This window comes from Narcine bancroftii, chromosome 1, assembly GCF_036971445.1.
Source record: "Narcine bancroftii isolate sNarBan1 chromosome 1, sNarBan1.hap1, whole genome shotgun sequence".
In the NCBI taxonomy this organism is placed as follows: domain Eukaryota; kingdom Metazoa; phylum Chordata; class Chondrichthyes; order Torpediniformes; family Narcinidae; genus Narcine; species Narcine bancroftii.
Genome location: NC_091469.1, coordinates 200,307,989 through 200,333,202, shown reverse-complemented (window position 1 = coordinate 200,333,202; position 25,214 = coordinate 200,307,989). Strand labels below are relative to the sequence as shown.

At 40.7% G+C, this 25,214-nt stretch overlaps 1 protein-coding gene across 7 annotated transcripts in view; it reads left to right on the top strand.

The window, feature by feature from the left end:
* The window catches only part of mvb12ba (multivesicular body subunit 12Ba), a 287,792-nt gene that overhangs the window by 16,692 nt on the left and 245,886 nt on the right, over window positions 1-25,214 (top strand). The window contains exon 1 of one of the 7 annotated variants that reach the window (XM_069888151.1): window positions 12,191-12,265. The exons of 2 other annotated variants lie outside the window; for them this stretch is intronic. Coding sequence is in view for 4 of the 5 variants with exons in the window: in XM_069888144.1 (XP_069744245.1) it covers window positions 12,495-12,548 (54 nt within the window). In the remaining variant the exon portion in view is untranslated. Of the gene's footprint in view, window positions 1-12,190; window positions 12,266-12,328; window positions 12,549-25,214 lie in introns of those variants that run through there. 4 more of the 7 variants (XM_069888144.1, XM_069888161.1, XM_069888146.1 and 1 more) reach the window with 4 other exon arrangements.

Here is a 25,214-nt window from a genome sequence, read left to right as displayed (position 1 = left end):
CTCGTGTTTCCTTTATGCCTTCTTACATATTTTCTTACATTTTCTATATTCAGTATTTCATTTGCTCCTTGTTGCCTATACCTGTTGTACACCTCTTTTAACCAGATCGCCAATATCTGTTGAAAACCAAGTTTCCTTATGCCTGTAATCTTTGCCTTTAATCCTGGTAGGAACATGCAAACTCTGCACTTTCAAAAGTTTGGCTTTGAAGGCCTTCCACTTGGTGGACACATCCTTGCCAGGAAACAACTTATTTCATCCACTCTTCCTAGATACATTCTCATTTCCACAAAATTGGCCTTTCTCTAATTTAGTACCTCAACTTGAGGATCTGATCTAACTTTATCCATAATTAACTTGATATTAATGACATTATGATCACTGGATCCAAAACGCTTTCCGATACAGTCTTCTGTCAACTGACCCTGCCTGGTTGCCTAAAAGGAGATCCAATATTGCATCCCCTCTCATTGGTAGCTCTATTTATTGGTTTAGAAAACTTTCCTGAACACATTTGACAAACTCCAAGCCATCTAGCTCTTTTACAGTATAGAGTCCCAGTCAATATTTGGAAACTTAAAATCTCCAACTATTGCAATACTTTGTTTCTTACATCAGTCTGCTATCTCTGCAGATTTTCTCCTCCAATCATGTACAAACCTCTGATTTCGGTCGATAAATGCAGTCCTCACATTACCCTTATCCTCCTCCACCTCACTATCTGCTCTAACACTGAGGTTCCCCTCCCCCTGCAAATCAGAGTTGGGTCAAATGGCCCTCTTCTGAGCTTTCACTTTGTGCTTTAACTTTTGGTTCTCAAAGTATTTTCTAAAAGTGGCTTCATGCTTTGATGTCAAATGTAAGCAAAATGCATCATATATTTTTCTCTCAGCAAATACTGCCTGAGGCACTGTTTTCAGAACTTATAGGTTTATTTCACATATCGAGGAGCTGTGGGATTTGGCTCCCTGGTAGAAATCTTAAGATCTGTATCAGGTTATGCATTCTGTCCAGGACTCCCGTGACTTGAGTGCACTCTGCCAGAGGTGGCAGGTTTTGGAACTAGCTGCCTGCTTTACTGGCAATGATAAATGTTTCACTTCCGATTTCCTGAATTCTTTCCAGCAATCCACATGTTAGTGGAGTGACAGAATACTCTGCCCTTGGCTGGATGCATGCAGTTCCAATAACATTCAAGGAGTTCAAAAGCAAAGCAGTCTGTTTGATTGGCTCTTCATTCGCAACCTAAAACAGCCACACCTACAACGGGCATGCATGGCTACAATCTATACAATCTCCAAAATATGTGCTGCAATGGAATCAGGGCAGTAGAACAATGGGAACACGATCCTTTTGCAAGATCCCTCCCAGTTTCTCAAAGTCCCCCTTCATTGCCCCTACCCATTGCACTCCTTTCTCAATCCATGGACAGTTACAGTCCAAGACAGTGTATAATTTGATTTTTTTTTAAAATAACATGAAAGACCCAATGGCACTATTCAATATTTCTCTCTGCTTCTGGTTGGTATGGATAAATCAACAAACTTCACTAAAATAAAATTATTGAAACATTTATTTCTGTACTATCCCGGTATGCTCACTTGGTTGGAATAGAGGAGTTGGGCCGAAGAGCCTGTTCTATGGTGCATGGCCCTGTGGTCACCCAAGCCTTGTGTAGATTCTCAATCTAAAGTGAGCGAATATCATGGGATCAAAGTGTTTCACAGGATTTTGCTTCACACTTGAAATCCAGTAAGAATATCCTGCCAGGTCATTGATGTAAAATTTAAACTTTTTTTTTCTCTCTCCACAAATTGGTGCCTGACCTGACGAGTGTTTCTGGCATTTTCTGCTTTATTCCTCAAAGCACATGATTGTCTTAAATGCCTGCTGCAGCCTTCATTTCTTGGCAACTTGATCCTTCATCTTGCAGTTTTTTTAACCCTACAAGAGTCACAATTACTGATCTCATTCTATTTTAGTAAAATATCAGAACAGACCACAGCTGGATTGATCTTGTTGCTATCATTTTAAACAGGACTATAAATGGTGACAATGCTATTCCCAGTCAGTGTAGAGATAATTGAGAAACTCCCTGGTCAATCCAAGTTGATTGCACTGTTGAGATTAATTTTATGCAATTAATATTAGCAGCACTTTCTGGAGACATTAACCTACTTTAATTAGGAGTTGCTGCAGTTTTGGCTTGCTTCCTCTGTTCTTTCCATCGACTCTGCTTTTTGCGTCAATTGACTTTGCTGTACAATCAGCTGTTTGCTTAATCCTCTACTGCTAGATATCCCTCGTCAATAAATTCTCTGTTTAATGCAGCGGGTTACTCATTATTTCAAATTAATTATACCTTTAGAAATGCTGCTCCATTGAAGTGGATGCTCAGTCAGTTTTTGTCCATAACTGAAGGGGTTCTTGATGACCCTTCAGTTGAGTGCTATTCTTTGAAAGCACACACATTTAAACATGTTTTTAAAAATGACAAAAAAAATCCACTTTATGTGGATTATTTCAGGCACATAATCTATTATCATTGAGGGATTCATAATGACACTAAATCTACGTACGGTGGATTCTGGGAATGTTTGAGATACTTTGTCAATCAGGCAGCAAATGTGAAGATAGAAAACAGCCCAGATTTTGTGTGTGGGGACAAGAATCTGCACCAATATTACCCATTCCCTCAGCAGGATGTGTGAGAAGGATGGCACAGCAGTTAGCACAATGCTATTACAGCCCTGGCTTCTGGTTCAAATTCGGTGCTGTTGGTGAGGAGTTGCCACATTCTCTGTGGGTTTCCTTTGAGTGCTCCACTTACCTCTCATGTTCCAAAGACTTAAGGGGTTAGTAGATTAATTGATAACAAGGGTGTATTTTGATGGTGTACAATCATGGACTGGAAGGACCTGTTTCTGTGCTGTATCTCTAAATTAAAAATAAAAATTTTCAACCCGATTCCTTAGGAATCTAAGCAAGATCCTATTCTACTGGAAGATTCTGTGGAGCATCCTGTGATGGAGAACAGCTAGTCAATTCTGGATTTCTGCATTCTTGTGGGAAGTGTTGACATTTAATACTGAGAAATGCTGCTATTTGTGTGGATCATCCAGCAAAATCCAAGCCATGGGGTTGACATTTCAGGTTGATATCATTTCATTAATAATCCTTGACCTGGTATGTGAATATTGAATATTCTGCTTTTGCTTCAGTTCTAGAAGGATTTCTGCTTTGAGTGATACTATAATACTCTGAGATAGCTTGCATATTGTAAGCTGAAAGCACTAGATTGTGCATCATTTGGGAGGGGTATTTTCCAGTATTATGCTCCTAAAGTACAAACACAAAGGCATCAGCTAAACAATTGGACCCATCTAATAGGACCCAGAGGAACCAATTAAGCTCAGGAAATTACTGGTTATTTTTATGGATGATCAGAATGTAATTAACTTCAGTCCTTTTCAATTGGATGAAGACTGACTGGATAGATATATTATGAATAACACATCTTCATTCACCTGTGTATCGGGGATAAATCAGTTATTTTGTTATTGACTGCATAGCAAATTTTAAAAAAAGAACATTGTTAGTATTTTTTCCATCCTGTTCTGTACATTTGACAGCATTGTTGAAAGGACTGTTATTTCTGTACCATTCCTATTTCACGAGTTATAGGATGTTGCACAAACAACGGGACTCAATGGGTCAGGCAGCCTCCTTGGTCAGTCAATGTTTCAGGTCGGTACTCTATATTAAGACTGATTCAAACTGCAGAATGTGTGGCCTCACATTCAATGGATCATGTAGCACAGCAATAGCCTATTGAGTCCAACTGCTCTCCTTTGGCTTGGCTTCGCGGACGAAGATTTATGGAGGGGTAATGTCCACGTCAGCTGCAGGCTCGTTTGTGGCTGACAAGTCCGATGCGGGACAGGCAGACACAGTTGCAGCGGATGCAAGGGTAAATTGGTTGGTTGTGGTTGGGTGTTGGGCTTTTATTCCTTTGTCTTTTGTCAGTGAGGTGGGCTCTGCGGTCTTCTTCAAAAGAGGTTGCTGCCCGCCGAACTGTGAGGCACCAAGATGCACGGTTTGCAGCGATATCAGCCCACTGGCAGTGGTCAATGTGGCAGGCAGCAAGAGATTTCTTTAGGCAGTCTTTGTACCTCTTCTTTGGTGCACCTCTGTCTCAGTGGCCAGTGGAGAGCTCGCCATATAACACGATCTTGGGAAGGCGATGGTCCTCCATTCTGGAGACGTGACCTACCCAGCACAGTTGGATCTTCAGCAGCGTGGATTCGATGCTGTCAGCCTCTGCCATCTCGAGTACTTCGATGTTAGAGATGAAATCCCTCCAATAAATGTTGAGGATGGAGCGGAGACAACGCTGGTGGAAGCGTTCTAGGAGCCGTAGATGATGCCGGTAGAGGACCCATGATTCGGAGCCGAACAGGAGTGTGGGTATGACAACGGCTCTGTATACGCTAATCTTTGTGAGGTTTTTCAGTTGGTTGTTTTTCCAGACTCTTTTGTGTAGTCTTCCAAAGGCGCTATTTGCCTTGGCGAGTCTGTCTATCTCATTGTCGATCCTTGAATCCAATGAAATGGTGCAGCTGAGATAGGTAAACTGGTTGACTGTTTTGAGTTTTGTGTGCCCGATGGAGATGTGGGGGGGCTGGTAGTCATGGTGGGGAGCTGGCTAATGGAGGACCTCAGTTTTCTTCAGGCTGACTTCCAGGCCAAACATTTTGGCAGTTTCCGCAAAACAGGACGTCAAGCGCTGAAGAGCTGGCTCTGAATGGGCAACTAAAGCGGCATCGTCTGCAAAAAGTAGTTCACGGACGAGTTGCTCTTGTGTCTTGGTGTGAGCTTGCAGGCGCCTCAGATTGAAGAGACTGCCATCCATGCGGTACCGGATGTAAACAGCGTCTTCATTGTTGAGGTCTTTCATGGCTTGTTTCAGCATCATGCTGAAGAAGATTGAAAAGAGGGTTGGTGCAAGAACGCAGCTTTGCTTCACACCATTGTTAATGGAGAAGGGTTCAGAGAACTCATTGCTGTATCTGACCCGACGTTGTTGGTTTTCGTGCAGTTGGATAACCATGTTGAGGAACTTTGGGGGGCATCCGAGGTGCTCTAGTATTTGCCAAAGCCCTTTCCTGCTCACAGTGTCGAAGGCTTTGGTGAGGTCAACAAAGGTGATGTAGAGTCCTTTGTTTTTTTCTCTGCACTTTTCTTGGAGCTGTCTGAGGGCAAAGACCATGTCAGTAGTTCCTCTGTTTGCGCGAAAGCCGCACTGTGATTCTGGGAGAACATTTTCGGCGACACTAGGTATTCTATTTAGGAGAATTCTTGCGAAGATTTTGCCTGCAATGGAGAGCAGCGTGATTCCCCTGTAGTTTGAGCAGTCTGATTTCTCGCCTGTTTTTGTACAGGGTGATGATGATGGCATCACGAAGGTCCTGAGGCAGCTTTCCTTGGTCCCAGCAGAGCTTGAAAAACTCATGCAGTTTGGCATGCAGAATTTTGCTGCCAGCCTTCCAGACCTCTGGGGGATTCCATCCATACCTGCTGCTTTATACTGCTCTATACTGGCATCAATGCTTCTCTTGAGCCTCCTCCCATCTTCTTTCACCTAAATCTCCCAGTATAACTTTCTCTTTTCTCTCATTTGTTGTCTTACCACCTCTTCAGTCTATCTGTTCACCTTATTTCCTTTGTGTGAGAACTAATTCCACACTCTCTCCTCTTTAGGGAGAGAGTATCTACGTTCTTCCTCTTCAGTGTGAAAACTTAAATGGAACAGAGCACTGTTCCAGATGACTGTGTATCAGTAGCTAAATGAATACTGATTCCATATTTTCACCTTCTTCACCTCAACTGTATATGTAATATTAATATTGAAAGATTTTTTTTAAATTCTGAAATGTTCTGATGAGAATTGGACATTTGTATCAAGAGAGCTTAAAACAAAGATTGGTACTCAAAGGATGAAGGGGAGAAGATGGATATTTTTATAATAATTGTTTTTGGAATAATTCCCCACTGCATGATGCCAAGAAAACCCTCATAATTACACTCAGATGTCTCCTGTGAGGAGGCCATATTATTTGCAAGAGGCGTAGATGCTTACCCTGAAGACCACATTATTGACAAGCCAGACACAGTCTTAGAAAAGATGTTTCCACCCCCCCCCCCCGCCACAAGTTCTGTAATAGCAAACAAGCCAGTAGATGAAAGAAATGAACAGGGATGTGTTGAAATCCACCTTGCAAAGAATTAACATTCCCAGTCCTTTCTGGGAATTTCTAGCCCACACCTGAGAATTTACACAAGGCTTGGGTGACCACAGTTGGGCTCTTCAGCCCAACTTCTCCATTGGGATAGATTGAGAAGTGCATGCCCATTCACAGTGAGCAGATTGAAGCCCAGTGCCAATGCTGGAAGTGCACACCAAGACTACCTGCCCACATACTTCATCAAATACCTCCTGTCCCAACTGCAACTGTGAGGCTGCAACTTCCAAGACCCAGAATCTACAGAGCTGGAGCTGAAATGTCCTCAACCCTATCTAAGAAATACATGATAAAACATAGAGGCCCCATTGACAGCCATAAACTTCTGCTATTTCGATGAATGTTTCAATGAGAGCCAAAAGCAGATGTGACAAATTCCACTTCACATCATGTTTTAGCTAATGCTTTAACATAAAAGCTAATTTCATGCATTCAAATTAGCATATAATAAACAAAACATAACAAAGATTTTTCATTGTCAAAACACTCAGGGGAGTTATTTCTGGGGACACAATAGCTGCTGGTTATCTATACTGGAAAAGGCAGTTTTCAAAAGCTGCAAATCCCACAAGAGAAACAAGAATATCTGCAGATTTTTGGGTCTACTGCAGTGCACAGTGTACTGCAGATTTTATTGTTTAACCTCTGTCCCCATCTGCTTCCACTGTTCCATCTTTTCTTCAGTGACTCCTGGATTTTTTCCCCTCTCTCCAAATTTTATTGAAAACCCCCCACCCCCTTCCAAGAGGCCTTTCCCTCTTCTCTCTTCACCTCTCACACCTTCTGTCCTACCACCTCTGGGGACCCCCTAGCATAGAAACAGGCCATTTGCCCCTTCTGGTCTGTGCTGAACCATTACCCTGGCTAGTCCCACTGACCTGCATCCATTTCACATCCCTCAATACCCCTCCCATCTACCATAGGTACCTGTCTAAATTTTAAATGTTAAAATTGAATTGACATTCACTTCAGCTGGCAGCTTGTTGCATACTCCTACCACTCTGAAGAAATTCCCCTTAATGTTCCCACCAAACATCTCCCCTTTTACCCTTAACCCATGTCCTCTAGTTTGTATTTCACCCAACCTCAAAGAAAAAAAGCCTACTTGCATTTATTCTATCTCTACCCATCATAATTTAGTACACCTCTTTCAAAACTCCTCATGTCCAGGGAATAAAGCCCTAACCTGTTAAGCCTTTCACTGTAACTCCGCTCAATGTCCAGTAACATCCTAGTAAATCTTCTCTGCATTTTCTCAAATTTTATTGTTATCTTTCCTGTAATTAGGTGCACACATATTCCAAATTTGGCCTCACCAATGCTTATACAACTTGACCATAATATCCCAATTCCAATACTCAATATTTTGATTCATGAAGGCCAATGTGCCAAAAGATCTCTTTACAACCCTATCTACCTGTGATGCCACTTTCAAGAAATATCTATATTCCCAAATTTCTCTGTTCTACCACACTCCTCAGTGCTCTACTGTTTACCATGAAGTCTTTATAAAGGGTCCAAACCCAAAATAATGACTGTCTTTTTACTTTCTATGGGTGCTGCAGGACTTGCTAGTTTCTCCAGCAATTTGTGTACTGCAATAAACCTAATTAATTTCTTTCAGTCATTGCAGGGATCCAGGCAAAGCCAATATTTAATGCTCTTGATATGGTGGTAGCAGAGAACTGCAGCCTTCATCTTGTGAAGTGCATATGGTGAAGACTCCTGGGGTACTATTAAGCAGAGCATTCAAGTTTATTATCATCTGATTGTACACATAATCAGATGAAGCAGAGTTTTTCTGGGCCACAATACACACATATATAGACACACAATATACATCACATAATAAATCACATATACATATATATTTTGGAATAATTTACTTAGTTATGGGATACTCTTTCAAGACTCGTACCACCAGATTCAGGAACAGCTGAATTTAAGGACTCTATTAATTTTTTTATTCTCTCTGTATATGTTTACATTCGTTATCTGTTTACAGTTCTTTATTTGCTTACAAGTGTACATTGAGGACATTTTTTATCTTGCAGCCTAGCAGGTAATAGAATCTCAGGGTTGTATGTGATGTCATGTATGCACTCTGACAATAAATCTGAAATCTAATAAATCTATTTGCAGCAATTGAAGGAGTGTGATTTATTTTCAAGTTAGAATGATTTAAACGATGCCAGAAATGGCGTTCTTGCATATTTTCTTTTCAGGTGATAGTGGTTTTAGGTTGGAGGTCCTGTGAAAGAAGCCTTGCCAAGGGACCGCAGAGCATCTTGTAAATAGTCCATTTTGAAGCTGTGGTGTACCTGTGAGTGGAGGAGTTGATATTTAAGGTGGAGGTTTGGCACTAATCAAGTGGCAGCTTTGCCTTGGATGTTGTCACATGCTTGTCAATTACTGGTGAAACTGTGTATATTCAGATGAATTAATCATGCCTTGTAGTTAGTAAAATGCTTCAGAGTGTCCTGTTAGTGAATGCTGAGCCTCTGACATGCTTTAGTGGTTAAAAGAGAGAGACTGCAGATGCTGGAAACCTGGAGCAACTCACAGAATCCTGGAGAAACTGTTGGTCGGGCAAAGTTTCTGATTTGTTGATTATCAATTGCCTTCCATGGATGTTGCCTGACCCGTTGAGTTTCTCCAGCATTTTGTGTGATGCTTTTGTGGTGTTGTATTTTTTATTAAAGGTCCAGCTAAAGTTTTGATCAATAGTAACCATGCAGATATTGACAGTGCGAAATTTAGATTTATTATTATTATCTTATGTACTAAGAAAGCTTTCTTTTGCATGCCATTCAAAGCTAGAAAAGAGCTGACATTCTGCTGCCTTTTTTGCAAACAAAGAAAGAAGAGAGAAAGAAGTAAAATCAAGAAAAATTCTGATGATGGAGATTGTCAAGGGAGGATGATTAAGTTCTCTTTTGTTGGCATAGTCATTAAGTGACTCTTCTGCCACTTAATGCACCAGGGTAGAGAATGCTTCCTCATCTGCGACCATGCAAGCACTCTGCAATCATCAATGTTCCTTTCATCAAACATTGCTTTTAAAGACCTGCTCCACCCTCTCAGAAATAAATTGGGAATGCATAACTGAGTTGAACGCCTTTCAGGGAAAATACATTTTACATTCCTTTTGTAAACACAAATATGCTTTGTGTTTAATGAAATGCTTTAAAGTACAGCCACTGTTAAATGTACGAAATGCTGCAGACAAATTGTGGAAAGGTTTCTGCAAACAGGAAAGTGATTAATGACTTGATACTTTTGTCATGGTGATTGAGGGATAAATATGAGTGAAGACAGCAGGGAGAACATCCATGCATTCATTCAAAGTGATGCCACATTTGGAGTCACTGACAGATGCAACATGGAAACAGGCTCTTCAGCCCATTGAGTCTATGCAAACCATCAACTTTCCATTGACAATAATTATCCCATTTTTATCTCTTGCCTCATTCTCATCCTCTCCACCCAGACTCCGCTGCTCATCTCTACATTAGGGTCAAGTTACAGTAACCAAATCTATCAACTTGCAAAGCTTTGAAAAACAGCACAAAACTGGAGCTCCTGGAGGAGGCCCACATAGTCACAGGGAGAATTTGTAAACCCCAGATAGGCAGCAGTAAAGGTCAGAATTGAACACAGATCTCTGGTGCTGTGGAAAAAGTGGCTCCATTAGTTGTGCATTGTGCTGCAGAGTAATTAAACAGGGATTTGGTTTATTGTCCATCCTCCAATAGTGCAGCACGTAGGAAGTTTTAAGTCTTAAGACCTTTTATGTCTGGATGAGAGAGCAGTCACGGTTCTGATTTCTGTCTGTCTAGCAGGCAACATCTTTAACAGTGAATTTGACCCCAACAATGGGATACATTGGTATTCAGAGATTAAATGGAGATTTTAATATCAGATATTATTATTTTAGGACCTTCAAAAGACAATTGGATAGACAGATAGATGCAAGAAAAAATAAAGTTATGGGTATAGTGTGAGGAAGGGAAGAAGGATTAATTTAGAAATGCTTGATTAGATTGTGTGGAGCTGGCACAACATCATGGGCTGAAGGGTCTATACTGTGCTGCAATGTTCTATGTAAAGTTAAAATTCCAATGGACTTCAATGATGAGCTTCCCTGAAGCATCCATTATGACACTGGTAATTATGTCAGTGTGTGGTAGTACAATCACATAATTACTGATTTTCATAAACTGGAATTAGTGGTCAGGCACAATATATAACATTGACCTCCAACGTATCTACCCACTAGCGGTTAGCACAATGTCTTTACAGCACCAGTGATAAGGACTGGACATGGGTTCGAATCCCATGTTGTCTGTAAGGAGTTTGTTTATTCTGCATGGATTTTCTCCACTCTTCAAAACATACCGGGGGGGGGGGGGTGTAGGTTAATGGGGTGTAAATTTGGTGGCATGGACTCGTCGGGCCAAATTGGCTGTTACAATACTCTGTCTAAATTTAAAAAAAACAATGATCTGGGTACCTTCAGGATCTATGAACAGTTTCAAGATGCCCTGAATTCCTTGACATTTCTCAGTTTCCTACCTTTTATTGATATTTCTTTGCCTTTCTCAAATGCATACCTCAATGCTTCAGATTAAATTCTATTTGGCGTTTTCTGCCCATCTGACAAGTTCATTGATGCCATTTCGCAGCCTTCTTCCTTACCTTCAACCACAATCAAATTTGTATTTTCTGCAAAATGCTTAATTCCTTATATTGCCCAATTACTACTTGTTGCAGAAAACAAGGAATCTTGTACTAAATCCTATAGAAACACACCAGCAAAAAGCTTCCAGGCACAAAAAAAACCACTCAGAAACCATTAGTTTTTGCTTCCTGCCAATTTGAATCCGACATCTTACTCCCATGATCCATAGGTTTTTACTTTAAGGACCAGCCTATTGTGTAGGATACCTTGGTAAAATCTACATTGAATATATTTGTCCTATCAATCCTACAACCATCTTCTGTAGCTGATCTTCTTGATAAAGGGTCTTCGACCTGAAGTGTCCACTGCTTGGCTTCTATTGCTACTGTCTAATCTGCTGATTGTTTCCAGCTTTGTTTTTCTTGCATCAAACACATTCTCATTAACTGCTTAAAGCAATTCAATAATTTGATAGATTTTGTTTTTCCCTTTACAAATCTGTTCTTTACGTTTGATCAATAGGAGTCTCACACACAGTGTGGATACATGTGTATACAGGTACAACACTGACTACATGACACTCTTATACCATGATGAAGGGGCAGAAAATTTGGTATCTTCAGGATACTGTAGATGAGGGTTTTAATCCCTCATCCAAAAGACAACATAGTTGAAATCGCAACACTCCACTGCAAGCTTTTTATGCCTACCTGAGACAGTAGACAAGGTTGTAATATCTTCGAGACATAGCACCACCGGCTAACAGCACTGGACAGCAACAACTGGAACCTTTTTACACCCACCTAAGAGATCAGACAGGCATTTTAATGTCCCGTCCAAAAGGCTGCTTCACTGATAAAGCTGCCCTGTTAGGAATTGCACAGAATCAGTGCTATCTACCTCATGGAGTGGAGGGAGCAATTTATCCCCCATCCCAGTCGTGGCCCCATCAACTACTTGGGACCCCCTTGGCACTGGGATCTGTGACATGGAAGAGGTTTTATTTTAACACAGCTCCACTGACAGTGTGGCACCTCCTCAGCACTGCGGTGGGTCCCCCCCATGCTGGAGTTTCCTGAAGGAGGAGTTGTGCCATGACCGACCGGGGGTGGGGGGGGGGGGGGGGGGGTGGAAAACCTGGCAGTGGGATCTTGCTGTGCAGGCAGGGAGTGGGTGGGGCAGGCACGAGGCTGAAGGGAGGGAGGGAGGGAGCGGGGAGGCTCCTTTAAGTCGGAGGACGCGGGCTGGAGAGTTGTTGAGGCGGCAGTGAGAGAGATAGAGTGTGAGTGGAAAAAAAAATCATAACCCCCTTCTTCCCTTCACCCCTTCCTGCGCTTCCCCCCGCCAGGCGATGCGGAGCCCCTCCTCCCGCGCGCCCGCCGCCGGCCCGTCCGCCCGCCCGCCGCATCGCCCCGGCGCACGGTTCCACGCCAGCCCGAGGCTCGGGCCGCAGCGCAGGCCCCGGTCTCTCCTCCCCTTTGTTTCTGCTAATTGCAATACGGCGGGTGGCCATGAAAAGCTGCTTCTGTGTCAGACGGAGGGACGAGCTGCCGCCGCCGCTAACAGTTAAGTCTGCAATTATCTTTATTTATGAATCTTAAAAGGAGTGGGGGCGAAGAGAAAGCTCCCTGGGTTTGGACTGTAAAGGCGAAGAGATTTATAAATGAATTATACTCTGTGTGATGCAGATTAACGCCTGGCCTTTGGGTATCAGGTAGACTCAGTTTCCCCCATTCCAGCCACTGCCTTTAATCCTTGTCCCATTGTGTCTCCCACTTACAATAGGAAGTGTGCAATATAGTGCCATCACATTATATTCTGTCTTTTACACTGGCAATCTGACCAGACCCAGATAGGCAGCATTATTCCAGCTAAATACAATCCCTTTTTGTTTCATTGAATGCACAGCTCCATTGGACAATCCACATCCTGCTTATCTTTTCCTTTAATGTAGTCGAGGGGCACAATGATTATTATTGAAATAATAATAATGGCACAGAAGGAGACCATTTAGCCTGCGCCAACACCCCTATAGAGCAAACCTATCGTTTCCATTTCCCCCACGCTATCCCCTTAGTCTTTCAATTATTTTTCCTCGTGACAATTGTTTTTTTTGAAATTCTTGATTGATTATTGTTTCTACAATTGAACGACAGTAAACAGCAGATCATTAGAACCTCTTGGGCATACAGTAAAGGTATCCTGATCTTTTGCCCATCTCTTAATCTTGGTTTTTGCATCATCTGCTGGAAGGAGTAGCTTCGCTCTCTACCCTGAGTAAATATGTTACGATTTTGAACACCTATCAAATATCCTTTGCACCCAGGAGAAAATTGCTGACCTCTCTGATCTCATCCAATTGAAATCTTTCAAATTTAGAAGTTAACATCTGAGAGGAAGTTGTTAAATTTACTTCAGGAGCATTTTATCAGTTTGATGTCTTGAGGGTGTTGTGTAGTTTTTGTGATGGGGTTCATGGACCTTTTTCATCGATATGAAAAGTACCAAAATTTTGATCTATATTTAATTTGATTTTCCTTACAAGGATAGTTTGTGGTGAAGCATTGATCATGTTGATGTTTTGTGTGTGTAGAATCCAACTATTTGCTTTTGAACATGAGATTACCAATGGAAAATACCCAATTTTCGTACTTTTTTTTGTAATTTGATGTAATTAATGGTGTTTTTAATCTCTTTGATCTCAGTAAAGTTATTAATTTAAAAATGAACATTTTTCATTAAGGTGCTGTTTGACCCTCTGAGTATTATTATTTCATTTTTGATTCCCAGCATCTGCAGAATTTTCCTTTTAAAATTCAGATATTTAATTTTATTTTTGTATCTGGAAGGGTTTGTAACTTAAATCTGTGGCATTCCTCGGGTTGATGGAGGGAAGACTTGCAAAATTTGAAAGCATAGAAAGCTATGGAACAAGTGCTGGTAAATGGGATAAGTGGTCAGCATGGACACGGTGGGTGAAGGTCTTGTGTCTGTGTGATATGATTTGTTTGAGTCAGGTTAATTTTTCAGAAGAAGTATGTAAAATGATGAGGGGCACAGGTAAGCTGGTCTTTTTTTTCACTAGGATAGGGAGTTCTCAAATTAGAGTAGAAAAAATTTAGAAGGGATCTGAGGGGCATATTTATCTGCATAGAGGTGTGGACACTTACATAGATGCATGAATAGGAAATGTTTAGGGGGATATGGACAAGTACAAGCAAATGGAACTAATTTAGGGAGACAACTTGGTTGGCATGGACAAGTGGGGCTGCCTGTCCCGCATCGGACTTGTCAGCCACAAACGAGCCTGCAGCTGACGTGGACTTTTTACCCCCTCCATAAATCTTCGTCCGCGAAGCCAAGCCAAAGAAAAAGAAAGAAAAAAGAAAGAAAAAAAGACTATGAGAAGTGTTTGGTTTAGTGTGCAAGTTCATGACTTGCTAAGAGCTAATGATTCATTCTGAAATAATATTGTCTGCTCTCTACATTTTACTTCCAAATTTTCCCAATTCTTGCTGGAATATGTTCAGTGAATGCTGACAGTTGTCTGATGTCATTCATAAATTATCTTAAAAATGATAACTTGGGAAACATGATGGGTGTTATTAATGATACAGAGCTTCACAGGCTGGTTCCTTGATCTCTGTGGGTTAATTGGTCCTCATGGGCTATTAGTAGTTTATTTTTATTCATTCACAGAATGTGGAGATTTGTATCAAAGCCAGAATTTAATGCCCAACTTTATTTAACTAAAAACACAATGCTGGAGAAACTCAGCAGGTCAAACAGAGTACTTTATATAACAAAGAAAAAGATACATAACTATTGTTTCAGTACCTACCTTGATGAATGGCTCAAGCCTGAAATGTTTGTTATGGATCTTCATCTTTGCTATATAAAATTCACTGTTTGACCTCCTGAGTTTCTCTAGCATTGTGTTTTTACTTCAACCAAGGTGACTTTTGTGTTTTACTTCTAATTAACTGTAAACTGATTGTTGTCCCAGGCCATTTTCCAGAACAGTTAAGGATCAACAACTTTGCTGTGGCCATGTCACAGCCACTGGAAAGATGCCACTATTGCTGTCTCCAATGTTGGTTCCTCTTCCAGGACAGCATTCTGAGCATTGAAGACCTATTTACACTCAATTCTCACTGGGGTAAAAATCTACAAGACACATTATTTTCCTGTGTGGAGCAGATTCTTGAAACAGGTAGACTTCTTGGATTCTTGGTAGTGGAAGAGACAATCCAATCAATAGAGGAGAGACTATTTGGACATGTTCTCCAGGCCTCAGGAAAAAAATGTGACATTCCCACTGACACTTGGAAATCCCTTGTTTATGACTGCTTAGAGTAGGACCATTAGAGTCCATTAATGAGGAGCAAACAAGGAACAGCATAAATGATAAGAGTTAGTGCACAACCTCCAAAGGTGCTCATCCTTACCTTTAGCCTTACCAGTTCTATATATGGAAGAGTATATGTCACCATAAAACCCACTGAACAGGACAAGAAAATCCTAAGGGAATTTACTTGATGTGCATAAAATTAAAAGAAACTAACACAAGGTAACCAAAAAAGGTCTATTGAAGAGCCCATTGTCATACACCTTCCTGTACAATGTATGGATGCAACAAATTTCTTGCCGCAGCCATGCAGGTACAGAGGATACGCCAAATACAATGGTATTAAGTAAATTACTGCAATATGCCAAGACAGAAAAAAGAGGTAATAAATACAAAAGGTTGGACAAATTAATAATATTCACAGTTGCAATAAAAATAGTGATGTTTCAATAGTTCAGAAATATCTTTAGGTGGACTTGGATTAGCTTGTGACTAGAGTTGTATGGGGAGGTTCAAGAGCCTGATTTTGCGCGGGGGTAGAACTATTCTTGAACTTGGAGGTTCCTTTGGCAAAGAGATCAGTTACTAAAGAAGATAGATTTAAGTATGTAGGTAAAACTAGTAAAGAAGAGTTTAGGATGTTTTTCTCATGCAAAGAAAAATCTGGGTTTGAAACTTAATGACTAAAAGATGGAAATCTTTGATGTGTTTAAAATATGTGTGGATGAGCGCTCAAATCTTCAAATTTACAAGGCAAGGGCCCCCGAGAGCCTAAATGCTAATGAGTACCATGGAGAGAGTGGCCTGAAGGCTTCTTTTTATTTTCTAATTTCTTTTTGTTCTATGATGGCACATTAATTGTCTCCCACTTGTTGTCCTGAAAAGGCAATAAATATAGTGGTTAGTTTTTACAATTGAGTGATTTACTGGGTCAGAGTACAGTAGAGTATTTTGAATTACTTTTTTTCAAAACAATTTCATGATTGTTCTTTCACTGGCACTGGGCAACATTTTTTTTTCAAAATTAATTTCCACAGAATGTTCAGGATATCCAAGTATTAGTTCAGCATCAAGATCGGTTAAAGCATTTCTTGCTGCTATCTATTGTCTTTTAAATTTTTTGGTGTATTTGCAGTTTTGAACCTTGGAAATGACTGGATTAGAGCGAGCAGTGCTGTTACTTCACAGATTGCTTCACAATTTATGTCACAGCACTCTTGTCTTCTGCATCTCATCTTATGCTGTTGCTTTCAAGGTGGCATGCATCAGGAAAGAAAACTTGAATATTTAGAAAGATAGATGTTAGTTGTTTTCAGATTGCTTTATCAGGTTGCATTCAACAAAATACTTGCCAAATACTAAAGACAACATTTTTCTTGGGCCTGCCTAATCTATCACTGTAATCTTCCCTTGTTCTCATTTCTCTGAAATATCTGCATCCCTCTAATTCTGGCCTGTTGAATGTAATTACTCTTCCATTGACAGCTGCATTGTAAGCAGCTCAGGCTTTGGAATTCCCTTCCTCAACCTTGCTGCCTCTCTGCATCTCTCCACCACCCCTTTCCCCCTCTCTCTCACTTTAAAAGGATACTTACTACTTAACACTTTGTACTCGTCATCTGTCTTAACAACTTCAAAGGTGGTTGACACTCCTGTAAGCATAGTACTTTTTCTTTTGCTAAAAATAGATGCAGGTTGTCCTGGAACAATTTTGTGCAGGTGTGGAAATAAAATATACACCATTATACATTGATTTCAGGTGAAGTCATGCTGTATTAGGTTAAAGTTCTGGGTTTACTGCACTTTCAGTGCAGTGGTAGTGCTAGCTCATTACTTGCTTGCAGTGGACATAATTCACAGCTGATTAATTGTACTTATCCTTTCCCTGCAATATAGATTTAGGTTGAATGATTCTAGATAAGTGGTTTTCAAACTATTTTTGTTTCCACTCACATACCACCTTAAGTTATCCCTGTGCCATATAACCATATAACCATTTACGGAGCGGAAACAGGCCATGTTGGCCTTTTGAGTCCGCACCGGTTCACTGATTTCGGAGCTCTGCAATTTAGTGGTATGTGAGTGGGAAGGGGAGGATGAGAATCACTGCTCTAGACCCAATTATTACTGAAATAATTTTCTTGAGAAAAATTGTCATTGGCCCATTTCCTTTGGAGTTATGAAACCATACACATAACAAGTCAATTAGGTATGATTAAAACAATGGTTTTCAAACTTTTTCTTTCCACCCACATATCACCTTAAATGATCCCTTACTAATCACAGAACACTGATGGCATAGGGAATGCTTAAAATGGTATTTGAGTGGAAAGAAAAAGTTTGAGAACCATTGCATTGTCTTCATGTCCAGTTTTCTGAATAATTCATTACTTTTAAAGGTTTGTGTGGAAATACTATGTTTTTTTTATGTAGGATACTGTAGCGGCGGCTACATTGCTCCTGCAATTACACACGCAACCAGACGGGTTGAGCTCAGTGAGCAGACTAGTTTATTGCAGGGTGTCGGGCTGCACTTATACTCCCAGCCCGGACCTGGCTGAGAACCGTGCTGGAGGCCGCTGACGTCACCCGGGCATCACGTGGTCCTCAAGCGCGGGTTTATGAGCCCCGAGCTGGAAGGAAGGGAAACCCCCCCCCAACGGCGCCATTTTGGCTGGCTGCCCCACCACGTGGCTTACAAGCGGGGCCAGTTCACCTGCCTTGTGGTGATCCACCACAATACCTTATTTTTAAGTTTGGAAAATTTATAAGTTATTAGTGAAGTTCATTACAAGTAGGGCTTGCAAACCTTTGCAAAGTACTTTCAGTGCCATTTTGGATTGTGTAAAATCACAAATTATCTGTTTCTACTTCCAGCTGAGAATTGTCTTTTGTAAAGAAGCAGAAGTAGACCAATTGGTCCCTTGTTCCTGCTCCATCCTTCAATAAATTAGATTTATTGTCAGAGTTCATACATGACATCACATTCAGTACAACCCTGAAATACTTTTTCCTGCAGGCCAGGCAGAATTACCACTTATTGGTAATGCAAAAAAAAAACCTGTACTCAATGTACACGTGTAGGCAACTGTGCAACACAGAGAGGAGAGAAAAAAAGTGCAAAAGTAAGAGTCCCTGATTGAGCTGTTGTTCAGGAGTCTGCTGGTGGAGAGGTTGCAGCTGTTCCTGAACCTGGTGGTGTGGTCTTTTGGTTGGTCTTTTACCCAAGTTCCAATTTTTTTTTTGGTTGCCCGGAACACTTGCATAATCTATTAATGCTGATAATTCCCAAGATTCACTACCCACAAGGTGAAAAAATTTTTCCTCGTTTCAGTCCTGAATAGTTCATTCCTTATTTTGAGACACCATCTGAGGGAACTATCAAAGTTCCCTGTCAAGTCCTAGCGAACTTTGTATGTTTCAGTCTGATCACATTGACATTTTTCTAAACTTGAACCCTTACTCTCTTCCCTTACAACAGACTTGCCAAACCAAAATCAGTCTATTGAACCGTCACTGCTTCCCTCAATTGCACATCATGCCTATCTTCTAGTACGCTCTAATTTTTTTCTCTTTTTATTGCACAATCACTTTGTTTACATTTCTTTATTTGATAACATGTGTACTTTGATTTAAGTTTATTTTGCACTGCCAATAAGTGGAAATTCTGCCCTGCAGGAGAAAAAATCTCAGGGTTGTGCTATCATGTATGTACTCTGACAATATATCTAAAATGTAAATCTAGTATGGAGGTGGAAGTGTACACAATATTAACAGATGTGGTTTCACTAAGGCCCTACAAGATTGAAGTATGAGGTTTTTACTTGTATTGTGAGAGTATATAGATATGTTTTTGGGAGATAAATTGAGGCAGGTTTTTTTTTAAGAGTAGGTCACATAAAAACACTTTAAAACAGATCTTATTTAAAATACTGGAGCACTGCTAATGCTAGACATATCGGCCCTAGAGCCTTTGCAAAAGCTTTGGAGAGTGCACAAGAGACTTCACTAATGGATTGTTGTTTACAAAAAGGCAACAGATGAAAAAACTTGTCAGAGCCACAGATTGTCTGAAGTGGAATGCTATACTAGGAGGTTCATGTGGTTTTGCAAGCAGAGAAAGTCAAACAGGTTTTCCTCAGTGAGAGAGAGACAGAAATCCGTTTTGCAGTGGTACGTCAGCAGCAGCATCTGGGACTGGAACAGGACAAGCTGGCAAGCTTGTGGAAAACCCCATTTGGAAGATGGGTTGTGAATGTTTAGTTCAGCCTGGTCAAAGCCCTTGTGGTTCATGCAAGAGGAGAGGACTGGCTGTCTAATGTTTCACTTGAAATAAGAGAAATAAAAAGAAACTCTGTGTTGACCTGAAAGAAAGAGGTTATCATCTGGAGAACCTGAGGGGGCAGGTTTCTTCGGCAAGACACTGAAGTGGTTGATTAAAAAGAAATCAGTTGTGGGAGTCCAGCAAACAACAAAACTCTCTCTGAAAATTGACAAGAATCTTCCTGAGTGGTAACTATTTACCTTTCAAACACCAAAGCCTGGTGAACTTTATAAATGTTAAATTCTGTGCACAGTATAAGAATTGCCTACAATCGTGAACTTGGAGGAATGAGAAGTGAGATTGGACTGTGAATCAAATAACTTCTGAACTTAACCCCCTTCTAATTCTATGCACATGTCCATGTAATGTGTGTGTGTGTAAGTTCAGAAAAGTTAGGTTAGTTAAGTCAATTGTGATAAGTTAAAGTATGATTCTGTTTTCATGTTTAAAGATAATTAAAAGCAAGTTTTGTTTAAGTAACCATTTGTCTTGGTGAATATCTATTGCTGCTGGGTTTTGGGGTCCTCTGGGCTCGTAACAATATTCAAATCCTCTGAAATAAAGCACACCACCATTTGTCTTCCTAAGTATTTTCAAGGATGTGACTGCAAGGATACCAAACTTTCATCATGTAAAAGATACTTTGGCTTTCTATTTTGTATACCAAAGAGGATACTGCATATTTGCTCGTAACATATTGCTTCCTCCATGTATTTGCCCTTTCATTTCATCTGCTATTATTCCTGTGAAGCTTTTCTGTCTTCCACAGTTCACTCAGCCTTCCAGCTTTATATCATCAATAGACTTGGATGTCTTAAGCTTAATTCCATCATTCAAATGCTGCATTTAAAGTGATCAAAACAATTAAAAAAAAAATTCTGCAAATATTTTCATCTTCTCATTTTTCTTATCCATCTGCTTTTACAATTAAAATTTATTGTATGTGTGTCCTTCTGATTTTCCTCAATTTAATGATTTCTGTATTTTTTGCTTTGTCACTGTGCATTTTGTTCAAGTGAGGCTAAACAAGCAGCAAAAATAATATTGGAAGTATAAAAAACGATGGACAAAATATAAACACCCAGCAGATCAGAAAACATTTGTGGGAAGAAAATCTGTGTAACAGAACTCATTGATGAAAGATCAGTGACCTAAAATACTAAAAGAGCACCTTGTATTCTGCCTGTATAATCTACCATCCAATTGTATGGGCTTTACTTTTTCCAATTTCTGGTAATCCATGTTCTCTGTGTTACTCTCTCCCTCCTGATTCCATCCACTGTCACTCAGTTTCATTCCTTTCCCCACCTGGTTCCATCTGGCCTTCATCCTTCCCTTGACTGGTTGCACTTATGAGATTCCAACATGTGCAATCTCTTGTTTCTTTATCACCTTCCACCCTATCTTTCTATTTATCTCAGTCTAATCATTTCAACGAGCCCCCACCCCTGACACCATCAGCACTTTTTCTCTCTCCTTTGAACCTCTCTAACCTTTGAACCACCAGCTACTATCTCCCAATTCCATCCTTGCCTGTCCCCCATCTCTTTCCTCGCCTCGTTCCACTATAACTTTCCTGGTCTTGCCACTCACCCTCACCTCATCACTCTATATGGCTGTTTTCCCTCTGCATTTTCAGACCTGACACAGGGTCTTGAATCAAAAATGTTTGTCTCCACAAATACTGTGGAGCTGTCGAGTTCCTCCTGCAGTTAGTTTTTGCTGTAGATTAGAGCATCGACAGCCCCTGTGCCTCCAACCTAAAAATATTAACTCTAATTTTTCTCACTACAGATGCTGAGCATATATTGTGTTTCTTTTTAAAGGTTAAATGAATCTCTGGCTGAAATGTGGCTCTAATTTTTTTTCTCTTTGATCAGAAGACTGGACATTGTGTTTTGATCTGTCATATGATGAACTTATTTTGCTGAAACCCCAGTGACATTGAAAAGGTTAGATTGGTTGAAATGTCCAGTGTAATAGCTTGTCAGCGCTGAAAACTGAAGTTGCAAGAACTTTCAGAGCAACGATCTGATCAAAAATTGGTTGGGAACTGCTTAATTGAGCTTTCTACTGTTTCAGAGCCTGGTTCCGTCAAGTTAATTGATATGTTTGTTGTTTGATATGTTTGCCGTCAAGCATATTCTGTGCTGCAGAAACTCCAAAGAGAAATACTTAGTTTCGGTAGCTGAATTACTACCACCTGACCTGCTGAGTGTTTCATGTATGTTTATTTATGCTGCATTGATTCCCATAATAGAAAAGGCTAGTTTCACGAATGAGAAACACAAAAATGATTGGTAAAATACCAACTGGTTCAGAAATGTCCTTCAGGGAAAGAATTGTGCTGAACTTAACTGGTCTGGACTTCATTACTCCAGATCTATTAATGCAGATGATTCTTAAATGTCTCCTCAGTTCCATAACAATTATGGATGGGCATTAAGTGCCAAAATTGGTGATTCTATAATAACAAATTTTTTAAAAAGTCTCATGCTTTAAATTCTGCTAGCATAGCTCTGAATGAATCAAGTCGTTATTGCCCTCCCTGCCACTAGTAGTGACAGACCTGAATTAAATAGGACAAAGTGCTGATTCCACGAGTAGCTCTGATTTGAAAGGACAAATTCTATAATTATAGTGTTGGGTGTTTACATGGATACTGCCCAAGAACATTGCACATTTACAAATATGTTTAATGAACCTAGTTTAGTGCAGTTAATGTTATTCTGATCAAATCAGGTGGTTATCAATTACTAGCTAAATAGTAATTTTGGGCAATAATTGACAGCCTCATGATGGGAGATAGTTTAATTTGGCAATGACAGCCCCTTGTCTCAGAATTTTACTTTGGCCAATCTGACTCGCTGAAATTATTACCCAACAATCTCAGTGAGGAACAGACAGAAGCAAATCAAAAGATTTTAATCGAAATGCCAGTTCAAATTTCAGGGAGAAAACAGGATTAAAGTTGAGTTTGGAGAATATCAGGATCACAAGTAGTTTTATATCACAGTTTCAGTCTTCATCTTGCCTTGGATATTCTTTGTAGGTTCCCTGCAGTTGGTGTCATTTGCCAATCTAATATTAGCTTGGGAAGATCCAACAATGTTTCCTCCCATCCCATTCTGTTACCTTGGACTCTTACTTGTATCTCTTCTTCTCATTAACCATATAACCATTTACGTAGCGGAAACAGGCCATATTGGCCTTTCGAGTCCACACCGGTTCACTTTTTTTCTTTCTTCTTCTTTGGCTTGGCTTCGCGGACGAAATTCTTCACATACATTCTGCCCTGACTAACTCTGATAATTTCTTTTGAAGATATATGGCAGGTTCTTCAAGAACTTGGCATCTCTAATGTTATTTCCCTGTCACCTGCTTTGTACCCTCATTTTTAGCTTGCTTGTTCAGGATATGGTCCTGATTCCGCTGCAGCTTCATGCATTTAAACTTTGGGAAACCAAGGCCATTGTCCTAATTACTGGTAATCCCACTCAAATTCTCTTTCCTCAAAGATGCAAGAGGCACCTGATATTGGAATCTGGAGCAAAAAATAAACAGCTGAAAGAACTCAGCGGGTCAAGCAATATCTATGGAGGCAAAGGGATGGCTGTTGGTTTGAGTCAAGATTCTGTAATCTTTGTGTAGAGGGAAGATGGTTCACTTCTACACACTAGCTACTTTCTTCCCTCTACATTCTGTCCTGATGCAGGGTCTCAGCCTGAAATGTTGATCATCCTTTTGCATCCACATATGCTGCTTGAGCTGATGAGTTTTTCCAGCAGTTATTTTTTTTTGTTCTTTAACCTTTCACCCTCCTGGACTTTAATCTGAAGCTGGACTAGATTGTTCAAGGCACATCTGCATGTACTTCCTTAAAGTTTTTTTTTGTCAGGCTACTTTAATGGGGCAACAGGTATTACAGGATCTGGGCATCATTGACAATACCAGGATTTCATATTCTCCCAACTTCCCCTTGAACTGCATGTCTTGGGTTGTTTCAAAGGGTAGTTGAGAGTCACCCATCATGTTGTTGATGGTCTTCTCAACCTTCATATGATAATTTGGCTGATCATGAATTGTTCCATAACAACAAAATTAAGATATTAATTCACATCCATCAGGTGTAAAATAAATATGACCATCTCTAGTTCATAAATGTTTTAAAAAAAATTAGCTTCTTCAGGATACCTTCTTTATATTAAAGCCCATTCAGTCTACATGGAAAATATATAATTTGATGGCTTTACAGCTCTGTTGCAAAGTGTCAGATTTGTAAACTCTAAGATGCAAAGTGGCTTTTGATTATAGAAGTAAATCACAAAAATCTGTAGATACCGTGGTTGAAGTAAAAGCAAAAGATGCTGGAGAAACTCTGGTCAGTGTCCTTTATGTAGCAAAGGTAAAAATAAATAACTGACGTTTTGGGCTTGAGCCCTTCATCAAGGTGTGGAAAAATGTTGACAGGTGTCAGAACAAAAGAGTTGGGGGGGGGGAAGGAAGGGCAAAGGCAGGAGATGATAGATGGAGAGAGGAGGGAGGGAACAGCAGCGATAGGTGGAGGAGGGATGGCTGAGTGAGTGGAGAGGAAAGGGAAGGAGGAGAACTGGAAAGGAGGAGGGGAAAAAAGTGAGCAGATTAGCAGAAACCAGCCCTCACCAACATCTACTCCATTTCCCGCTCATCTGCCCTGGCCCTATCTGCCCCTAGACGCAACAAACATAAAATCCCTCTCATCCTCACCTGCCACCCCATCACCTCCACATCCAACACATTATCTTCCAGAATTTCCAGCACTAACTACAGGATCCCACCACCAGACACCTCAGGGACCGCTCCCTCTGTGCTTCCTACGTGCACTCATCCTTCCCCACCTATCACACCTTTCCCCCGCCCCAAACCTTCATCTATGGTCGCAGGAGGTGCAACGCTTGCACCCATATCTTCTCCCTCACCATGCTCTGGAGCCCAAAACAGGCTTTTAATGTGTGGCAGCTCTTCACTTGTATATCCACAGGACTTATTTATTGCATCCGGTGCTCCCTTTGTGGCTTTCTTTACAAAGAGAGACTGGCCACAAATTGTGAGATTGCTTTGCTGAGCACCTCTACTCAGTAGCCAACCATTTCAATTGACTTGCACTCCCATGCTCAGGCTGTCCATAGCCTCATGCTCTATGCCACCCAGACTACCCGCAGATTGGAGAAACACACCTTATTTTCCATCTGAACACTCTCCAGGCAGGTGGCATTAACATCGTCTTCTCTGGTTTCTGCTAACCTGCTCAATTTTTTTTCCCACGCCCTTTCCAGTTTTTCCAGTTCTCCCTCCTTTCCTTCCCCCTCCACTTACCCAGTCATCCCTCCTCCTCCTGATTGCTGCTGTTGCCCCCTCCCTTCTCCACATTATTCTATACCTTAATGAAGGCCTCTATCCTGAAGCGTCGCTTATGTATTTTTACCTTTGCTACATAAAGGCTACATCAGCCAGCTCCCCACCATGACCACCAGCCCCCCCCCACATCTCCATCGGGCACACTGAACTCAAAACGGTCAA